General features: G+C 43.1%; 1 protein-coding gene across 1 annotated transcript; it reads left to right on the top strand.

Moving 5' to 3' along the window:
- Nucleotides 1–7,099: 7,099 nt before the first annotated feature.
- Nucleotides 7,100–9,598, top strand: LOC136498178 (5-pentadecatrienyl resorcinol O-methyltransferase-like). The gene is made up of 2 exons (XM_066494138.1): nucleotides 7,100–7,952; nucleotides 9,087–9,598. Exons 1-2 carry the CDS (start codon nucleotides 7,146–7,148, stop codon nucleotides 9,387–9,389), a joined length of 1,110 nt encoding a protein of 369 aa, XP_066350235.1. The 5' UTR covers nucleotides 7,100–7,145; the 3' UTR covers nucleotides 9,390–9,598.
- The last annotated feature ends 1,113 nt before the right edge of the window (nucleotides 9,599–10,711 follow it).

Raw genomic sequence — 10,711 nt, 5'->3', positions numbered from 1 at the left:
CTGTATCTGATGAACCATGTGAATCATGAGATGTGGCATTATATCAAAAAAAGTAGGAGGTAAACACATCTCCAGTTGGTTTTGTGTCTCCACCACAAATTCATGTAGGTCATTCAGCTCTTCCTTGCCAATCGTCTTCTGTGAGATCTTCGAAAAGAAGTAGCACATGCGGGTGATGGCCATTTTCAAGAACTCTGGCTTTATAGCCCTGATTGCAATAGGTAGAAACACTGTCAGCATCACATGGCAATCGTGAGCCTTGCAGTGTGTTATTGACAAGTCCTTCATCGACACTAGCTTCTTCACATTTGCTGAAAACCCAGTCGGGACTTTGATCCCCCTCAGGAAAGTGCATATAGCTCTCTTCTCATCTGGTGTTAGGTTGAAGCACGCCACGGGCAGAGTGTATTTTCCATTAGCCTTAGGTACCGGGTGAAGCTGTGGCATCATGTTTAGCTGCACCATGTCTTTCCGTGCTTTCAGACCATCCTTTGACTTGCCTGTGTCCATCAAGGTAGCAATGAGACTCTCAAAGACATTCTTCTGCACGTGCATAGCATCAATGGCATGGGGGACCTCCAAGTCTGGCCAATAAGGCAGATACTGAAAGAAGATCGATTATTTCTTGAAAGGTACGCCTTCGATAGGAGGTGTGCTTCTATCTCTGTTCGTCCCATCCGAATTCTTCTTTCCATAGACGATGCGTATGTTTTTCACCATTCTGTACACATGTTCTCCGTTATGACGTCTCTCCGGAGGGGGTTCAATCTCTGAGGCGTTGTCATAAAATCTAAAGAACAATTTGCTGCGGTACTTGTGACTTGTCTTTAAGAAATATCGGTTCCTTATGTAAACTATCTTCTTGGATGCATCCAGGTAAACCCATGTAGTACCATCCAAGCAAACCAAGCATCCCGTCTTCCCTTTGATCTGTCCAGACAAAGCAAACAGCGCGGGGTAATCATTGGTAGTAACAAATATTATTGCTCTACATATGAAGTCCTCCTTTCGAAACGCATCGTACATCTGCTCCCCATGCCTCTATAGTCTCTCCATTTCTTGCATCAAGGGCTCAAGGAACACATCTATATCAATGCCTGGTTGTTTAGGGCCAGAAATAAGAATAGCGAGGAGAAGGTACTTTCTCTTCTGACACAACCATGTTGGGATGTTGTGCATGGTCAAGATCACTGGCCATGTGCTGTGGTTGCTCATCCTCTCATTGAAGGGATTCATTCCATCGGTGCTCAGACCAAACCGTATATTCCTTGGGTCATCGCTGAATTCTTTGTGCTTCTCATCAAACCTTTGCCACTGACTACAATCAGCCGGGTGTGCAATCTTATCATCATCCACCTTGCGCTCATCATCCCACCATGTCATGAGTGCGGCTTCTTTAGGGTTTAGGAACATACGTCTCAAGCGGTCGGTCACTAGCAGGTACCACATTACCAGGGCAGGAATTCTTCTCTGTTTTGCATCGTTGCCTAATGAAGTGTCCTCTGGGGGTTGAGATTCTTGTACCACCTTTTTTATACCCTTCTTATTCCTCTTTTTCCCCGTGGATGGTTCGTCCCCACCGTAAAGGTCATTGTTCTTGTACCGGCTGGCCCCACACCGGGGACATTTATCCAATGACTTGAACGTTTCACCACGAAAAAGTATACAGTGGTTGGGGCATGCATGTATTTTTTCAACCCCCATTGTCAATGGACTTATGATCTTCTTCGCTTGGTATGTGTTGGCAGGAACTGAGTTTGGTTGTGGCAGCACCCATGATAGGAGATGCAATAGATCATTGAAACTACAGTCTGACCAGCCGTACTTAGCCTTCAGGATGAGCAGCTCAAGCACGAAATGTAGCAATGTCCAATGTGTCGGACAACCCTTTTCAACACCATACACAGTCTCCTTCGATGCTTTTGTCACTCTTTCTAAATTTTCTAGACCTTTCGGGCTATTTAGTAAAATCTCTGGTCCAAGGGTTCGAATCATGTCATCTAAATCATCTTCAACTCCGACACGTGTTCCACCATCATTATTGGCACCACCTTTGTCATTACCATCCCAACCACCAGCATCACCACCTTGTTCATTGCCAAACTCGAAATCCATTTGTGCATCAAGCTCGGCTGAATATTGGGACAGGGATTCTATGGTTTCATCGTCGTATTCCTCCTCATCCTCGTCGTTAACAATAACCGTTTCACCATGATGAATCCACACTGTGTAGTCCTCAACAAATCCTCGTATAATCAAATATGATCTGATGATAGTCACATCTGTCCATGCCATACGGTTCTTGCAATCTTTACAGGGGCAAATAATTGTATCCTTATTCTCTTTCAATGTCGTTGCATGCTTCGTTGCGGCTTCAATAAATTTATCCACCTCTTCACGGAAACCTGCCTTGAACCTTAACGAACCATACATCCAAGAGTTCCTGTACTCCATCTTTTACAACAACAACAAAACAAACATTAAAGGACTACTTATTCAGATATATATAAAAATTAATCAAAGTAATAATTATTTGAGAATAATTGTATATACCTCAGATATATATGAATATAAATCTAATATAACTACATGAAGCATACAAACACACCATGGTAGAGGAAAATTAATTAATGGCCTATTTATCCATAAATAATTAAAATACATATTTATTGATTATAATAAACAATTTCAAAGACAACAATTAGCAATAATTATACTTTACCCAATATCTTTCGTACAAACCCTAGTCCAATTTTATCAAACATAAATTTATAAAAACGAAATTAATAAAAAAACCAAACCCTAGATCTAGATCACATGCACATGAAACATCCATAAAACTAACTAATGGTTCACTAAAATCAAGAAACATGGACCAAATAAGGGTATGGTCTTGTTCCCCTCCCTAATTTACCCTAGTACATTTAAAAGTTGGGTCTAATTTGCTCATAAATAGCTCAAGCACCATAGAAGAGAGAGAAAAACAAAACTCTAATTATTCACTAATCAACCATTAAAACTTCAAAAAAAAGTGTGTAATAGCATTTTCTTACCTTCTACAACCTCTCCACCAAAGGATTTGAGACCAAAACCTTCCCCCCTTAGTAGAGTAATTTTTGGGAGGTGCCCAAGGCCTTCCCACATTTTTTTCACGGGTTGGAGTGAGTGACCCGAGGAGGAAGAAGGTGCTGCCTCAGTTTTATATGGGGCGCATTTGTAGGGGCGGCTGGTGATTGAGCCGCCCCTACAAATAGGAGCTATAAATACGGGGCCATTTTTAGGGGCGGCTCAATCACCAGCCGCCCCTACAAATAGAATTTCCAGGGGCACCTGGTGATTGAGCCGCCCTACAAATCAGACCCTATTTGTAGGGGCGGCTCGTAACACCAGCCGCCTCTGCTGTTCCATTTGTAGGAGCGGCTGGTGTCTGGGCACCCGAACACACCACTGTAGGGGCGGCTCCATAACCAGCCGCCCCTATAAAAAAATCGATCCATTGCTAAAAATCGTTTTCTACGTAGTGCACGCCTGTCCCATGAAAACCACGATGTAACTTCCAACGTCGTCCTCTTTCGTCCGTACACTATCACCCTACGTGCAAAATCAATCAGCCTTTTCTCTCCTGTCGAAACCGAACTCCAACTCCTGGCATGGCTTCAAAGCTGCTCTTCGTCGCTCATACGGCCTTCGAAACCAGGACGTGGCCTGGGGGAGGCAAGCGTGCAGCCGGCAGGGAGCAGAAGGAGAGGATTCGTAGTGCCGTTGCTTGCTTTGCTAGGCTACTCGCTGGTAAAGGATACATGAAAAGCAAGGAGACGCGAGCATCGATAAATCTCTAAGCGTCTCATTTTAACAAGAGTTACATGTACAGTACTAAGCATCAGGCAAGGTCACGGTATGAATTGAAATATATGACGTAGTTACTGAATAAATCCGTGAGCCACAAGTTGTCTACATGACTGCATAACAAACCCGTTGCAACGCACGGACATATTTACTGAAAAATAAAAGATCGTTTTATAAAACTCCTGGAGCGCGATCTGTGAGCGCCAATCTGCACATCGCCTAGGACGTTGTACGTCACACCGAAACAAACGAGCATGCAGTCGCTGGTCGGCCGGCCGGTGTCGCGACTCGCAGACTTTTAGATGGTCTTTCTCGGTGTGCGACTTGAAGCAAGCGGCAGTCTTTGTCGCTTGATGGTTTTAGTCAGAGCCAGTTTAGTTTCACTTCATTTTGCTAAATTTTTCAAGATTCTTCATCACATCGAATCTTTAGACGTATGCATGAAGCATTAAATATAAATAAAAAATAAAACTAATTACACAGTTTAGATGAAATCCACGAGACGAATCTTTTAAGCTTAATTAGACTATGATTAGACACTAATTGTCAAATAACAACGGAAATACTACAGTAGCATTTCGCCAAAAAATTTGCCAACCAAACAGGCCTTCAGCTTTCCTCGAGGCAAAGCGCACAAAGAAGACGGTGGTCTGCACCACTGTCACTGCTTAGTAATAAATGTCACAAATGCTTGACCGGCAAAGCACATGTTTTGACCTGCATGGCTATATGCGTTTTCCCCCTCCAATCAGGTCTCACATAAAATCTATTTCCGCTACTTAATTTCATGGCTATATGCGTTTTCCCCCTCCAATCAGGTCTCACATAAAATCTATTTCCGCTACTTAATTTCCAGTCAATCCTGGGATCTCGCCGCTGCCCCTCGTGTTTTTTTTTTTTAATCCGCTGCCGCCGATAGTTTATCCCTGCCTGTTTGAAACCGAGGCATGATCGTGGACCATGTGCTTGCCAAACTGACAATTTTTCTTGGCACATGTGTAGAAAACTTTGACCTTATTACCAACATATTCTCCGTCACACGAAAAAAATAACAGGAAGAATAGTGAGGCACCAAAGGCGGCTCCGAGAAAGTCGAGAAACTTGCTCACTAATACAGCAGGGATTTTTTTGGGGCGGCAGCCGCACCTAACAAAGGTGGCTACAAATGCCAGATTGTAGGGGTGACTACAAATTGGTTTTCTAGAGGCAGTTAAATATTTGTAGCGCATTTTTTCTCGTACATTCGCATGCTTACGCAGCCGATGAGGTTCGAACAGGTGACCTCGGACTCGCGTTTTTCCTCCTCTAACCACTCCACCCAATACTCACTCATATTTATATTATATTTTAGTTCCCTACATATTATATTAACTTGAGCATAAATTAATTGTTAGAGGCTCTTAACGAATTCAAATGAAAAAGTTGTCATCTACAAAGTTTTATAACTTTTCGAGATCTACAACTTTTATCTTGGTAGTTTCTCCTTCCGAGATCGTTTACAAAATTTGAATTTTAAATTTGACAAATCTAAACGTAATTTTCTATGACAAGATGATTTTAAATGAAAAAGTTGTCGACTATAAAGTTTAATAACTTTTTAAGATCTACAACTTTTGTTTTTGTTGTTTGTCCATCCGAGGTCATTTAAAAAATTTAAATTTCAAATTTTTGAAAATTCAAACGTAGTTTTCCTTAACAAGATGACTTCAAATCAAAAAGTTATCAACTACAAAGTTTCATAACTTTTTGGGATCTACAGCTTTCATTTTTGTAGTTTCTCCATCTGAGGTCGTTTAAAAATTTTGAATTTCAAATTTAAGAAATTCAAACAAAGTTTTCCTTGATAAGATGATTTCAAATCAAAAAGTTGTCAACTATAAAGTTTCGTAACTTTTTGAGATCTACAACTTTTATTTTGGTTATTTATTCATCCGACATAATGGTAGTAACATTGTTCACAAATGTTACATACACAAACTATAAGATAGATGTAAATTTTATGAACAATGTTACTACAATTTTATCGGATGAAGAAATGACCAAAATAAAAGTTGTAGATCTTGATGAGTTCTATAGCTTTTATGTTCATGACTTTTTCAGTAAAAATTGTTTAGTGTCCTAAAATGACATTTGAAGTTGCTATTTTTTAAAATTTAAAATTCAAATAGATAAAACACAATCACATGAAAGATGGATAAAATAATAGATGTAAGAACACAATAAATTGATAGAGCATGATTTTAGAAATTTTTAGGGATAAATCATTAAATTTGAAGTTAGTATGAGGGAGAAAAACTAGTTACAAGTTTTAGCCACAGATTAAAAAGAGAAATAAGAGTTATTCAACAGTTTTAAAATTGAATTTAAAACAGCATTTTAAAGGAATAAATGATTTCAAATGAAAAATTTGTAAACAACAAAGTTTCATAACTTTTTGAGATCTACAACTTTTATTTTGGTTATTTCTCCATCCGAGGCCATTTGAAAAAATTTAAATTTTAGTGCTTAATTTTTATTATTCGACGTTTATTTGTAGAGATGGCGCAATCTACAAATCCGGGCCACCCCTACAAATCAAGCCATTTGTAGGGGCGGCTCATAACACCAACAACTCCTACAAATGAATTTGTAGAGGCGACTCATTTAGCCACCATTTGTAGTAAGGGCGGCTTATTTGGCCACCATTTGTAGGGGCGGCTCAATATAGAGTCATCCCTATAAAAAAGGAGTGTTGCTACAAATTATTTTTGTAGTAATGGATGTATGTTTAGTACAGCTCAGCTTCACTAGTGAAAGAGTTTTATTTGGCTTCAGTACATTTCATAATAAAACAGATTCAGCAGTAAAAGAAAGCGCGGAACTATTATAGAAATTGCTATATCTGCCAATAGATTTAGATGGCCTGTATCTGTTAGATTTTTTAGTCATTAGATGGAAAACCAAAGGTGTGGATCTTTGCAGTCTTACACCTTCTCCTCCTTTCTCCCTCTCGCCCTCCTGCCCTTGAAGATACCGGCGTCCACCACACCGAGTTCATTGGAGCCGCTCCTTCCAACACCGCAAGTTTGTTAGAGCCGCTCCCTCCATCGCTCTCTGGAGCACTCCACTTATGCCGCCGCTGTCGCCGATATATATCAATTTCATAATTATTATTTATATATGAGAGAATTAACACATGTTTAGACTTTTAGAGCACCTCATCAAGCAGAACACTATATAAACTGCCTAGCGTTAGCAATCGAGAACCAGAATTAGCCAGCCAGCAGCATATAGATACGGGACATAGATACGTGGACGCGATGGCACTCGTCGAGGAGAGCAGCCAGGACTCGCTCCAAGTTTACGTCGAGCTCTGGCACCAGTCCCTGTGCTACACCAAATCGATGGCGCTCGCCGTGGCGCTGGACCTCCGCATCCCCGACGCCATCCACCACCACGGCGGCGGCGCCACCCTCCCCCAGATCCTCGCTGAGACTGCGCTCCACCCAAATAAGCTTCGCGCCCTACGCAGCGTCATGCGCGCGCTCACCGTCTTCGGCACCTTCAGCGTCCAGCAACCACCAACCAGCGGTGATGATCCAACCGTCGACGCGTCGGGCGAAGCTGTCTACAGGCTGACGGCAGCCTCCCGCTTCCTCGTCAGCGACGAGGTGAGCTCGGCGACCTTGGCTTCCTTCCTGAGCCTGGCGCTCCACCCTATCGCTGTCGCCCCGCACACCCTGGGCATGTGCGCGTGGCTCCGGCAGGAGCAGAACGAGCCGTCCCCTTATGCCCTGGCGTTCCGCCAGACAACCGCGACAATCTGGCAACACGCTGACGACGTAAACGCCTTACTGCACAAAGGCATGGTCCAGGACAGCCGCTTCCTGATGCCAATCGTGCTCAGGGAGTGCGGCGAGGTGTTTCATGGGATCGACTCGTTGGTCGACGTCGCCGGTGGGCATGGTGGCGCCACCGCCATCATCGCCGCTGCCTTCCCGCACCTCAAGTGCAGCGTGCTTGACCTCCCGCACGTTGTCGCTGGTGCTCCATCTGATGGCAACGTGCAGTTTGTCGCAGGCAATATGTTTGAGAGTATTCCACCTGCAACCGCTGTTTTCCTCAAGGTACATCCGTCACTGCTGACTGCTCCCTCCATTTTTCATTGTATTTGCATTTTGAGATCCATGTCGAACTTCAAATTTGACTCCTTTTTCTTGTCTTGCATGAGATGCTCACTCCATCACCTTAAGTAAAACTATCTTAAACTTGACTAACTTTATAGAAAAGAGTAATAACATCAAACACTTATATATTAAAAATATATGTCATGATGTATTAGTGATACTAATTGGGTATTATAAATACTTAATGCTATTTTTAAATAAATTTGATTAAGCTTAAAATAGTTTGACTTAAGATAACTCTATAAGTTAATTTAGGTTGTGTTTCATAGGGATCTAGATTTTTTTTTAGAAACGTTTCAGATCTAGATTATCTCATAAAATGTTTTGGGTGATGAATCAGAATGACTTTACAAAACCGTTTGGTTATGAGCTTGGATCCTTATTCCCACAAGATTCTTTTTACATAAAAAATCATATAAATGAAAATAAGCTTCAAAAAAAATTCCAAACTTTGTGTGGACAACGAACAACTTAAATACAATCCATCATAATTTGTTGCACTTAAAAATGACAATTCAAGAAAAATACTGTAGATTCTAGCTGATAAGTCGGCTGATAAGTTCAAGCGAACAGACCATAGTCGCTAGTGTATAGCCAGGGGTGGAGCTAGAGAAAATTTGAGAATGTGCGCTTACCTTGTAAGTGCATACATTTTTATAGGGATGCATATATGGTAAAAAATTTATCATAATCATTGTTTTTTTTGTTTTTCGGTGGGTGCGCCTGCACTCCTTACCTAGTGCATAGATCCGCCTCTATGTGTAGCAAGCACCAAAACGGAATCCTTCGAAACTAGTGTCTAGGACCGTTTCACATGTGTAGTGCAAAATAGAAGAATCGTTTCAACTGTTTATGAAACGAAAGGCTACGTAATATTTGTGTTTGGCAGTGATTCTAACGTTTTAGCATAGAATTGGAGTCGTTCTAGCATTGCCAAACAAACTCTTAATTTGGGACGAATGGAGTAGAAGTAAAGGGCTCTGACATCATAAATGTGCTATTATCTTTGAATCCAAACACCAAAGACCCTTTTCTTCATTACCTATCGATTAATTTGATGATTACCTATGCCAGACAACTTTACATGACTGGAGTGACGATGACTGTGTCAAGATATTGAAGAAATGCAAGCAAGCCATATCTCCACGGGATGCAGGAGGGAAGGTACTAATCCTGGACATGGTAGTTGGATATGGGGAGCCAAACATAAAGCATCTAGAGACACAAGTTATGTTTGATTTGTATATTATGTCGGTTAATGGAGCTGAGCGCGACGAGCAAGAGTGGAAGAAGATTTTCAATGAAGCTGGATTCAAAGACTACAAAATCCTGCCCGTTGTTGGCACTCCTCTATCGGTCATCGAGGTCTACCCATGACTGCTTGGTGAACGAAGGCCTCCATAATAATAAATTGAAGATGCACCGTGAAGGTGCTGACAGTTTTATGAACTGTTCTTTTTACTATACACTTGAGTGTAACCTGTTACCCCCTTACCCAATGTTGTTGTTGTGATGGATGGGTTTAGCGGTGGCCCATGTAATCTGTACACCTCACTTGTGCCGTCAATGGAGTCCAGTTTGTGTTATCTCCTGGTGTCTCTTCTTTTTTATGCATAAATCGATCTCGTTGCTCTTTTGGAACATCCGCGGTCTCAGCCAGGACGATAAATGTGATGATGTCCTCTCCGAGCTCATCAGCGTTGCGCCCACCATAGCCGGTCTCCAGGAAACCAAGCTCTCCTCCCTTTCCGCTGTGAAAGCTCGCTCGTTCCTCCCAGTGCGCCTCTCTGAACACATCTGCCGCGATGCAGGATGGATTGTTCTCGCCTGGGACTCTTCCGCCCTTGCTCTAATCAGCTCTTCGCAGAGCCCCTATTCCGTCTCTGCTACGCTGTCTTTTCGTGCAGACGGGAGCACCTTCACCTGCACTTGCATCTACGCCCCCACTGCACATGCAGACAAACAGGCTTTCCTAGCCGACCTGGAGCAACTCGCCCCACCTGACAACCAGCCCTGGATGGTCTTTGGCGACTTCAGCCTCACGCGATTCCCCGAGGAGAAGAACAACAGCGCCTTCCACTCCACCGAGGCCAATACAATTCATAATCTCGCTTTGGTCGAAATTCCGCTCCTTGGCCACCAATTCATGTGTTCCAATCGCCGGGATTCCCCAACTCTGGTTCGGCTAGACCGGGTCTTCATCAACGATTGTTGGGACTCCTTGTTCCCCAACACAACACCTCTGTCTCGGCCCACACCTGTATCGTCTCTGACCATGCCCCCCTCCTTGCGGCTATCTCCACCAAGCTGCCCAGATCTCCTTGCTTCCGCTACGAGAAGTACTGGACCAACCAGCCTGGTTTCGCAGACCTTGTCTCCGTCGCCTAGACCGGCCTTGCCTCCGGCGCGGCAAACCGTTCTCTCTATTCCCGCATCAAGGTCTGCCGCCGCGAGTACAGACACTGGGTGAAGCGGCTCAAATCCCCCGGGCAGCGGGAAAATGACCTCCGAGCCCCCATCGATTCCCTTGACCTCCTCGAAGAGTGCCAGCTCCTCACCCGCTCGAGCGTAGCCTCCATGATGCTGCTGCCTCAACCTTCCAAAATGTTCTCCGAGACAAGCTCACCTATTGGCGCCAACGCTTTCAGCCTAAAACTTGCCTTCGAGTGGGATGAAACTCTCATTTTTTCCACGCATCT

This window comes from Miscanthus floridulus, chromosome 1 (assembly GCF_019320115.1).
Source record: "Miscanthus floridulus cultivar M001 chromosome 1, ASM1932011v1, whole genome shotgun sequence".
Lineage (NCBI taxonomy): Eukaryota > Viridiplantae > Streptophyta > Magnoliopsida > Poales > Poaceae > Miscanthus > Miscanthus floridulus.
Note: the sequence above shows the minus strand (reverse complement) of the source record. Positions and strands in the feature narration are given on the sequence as shown.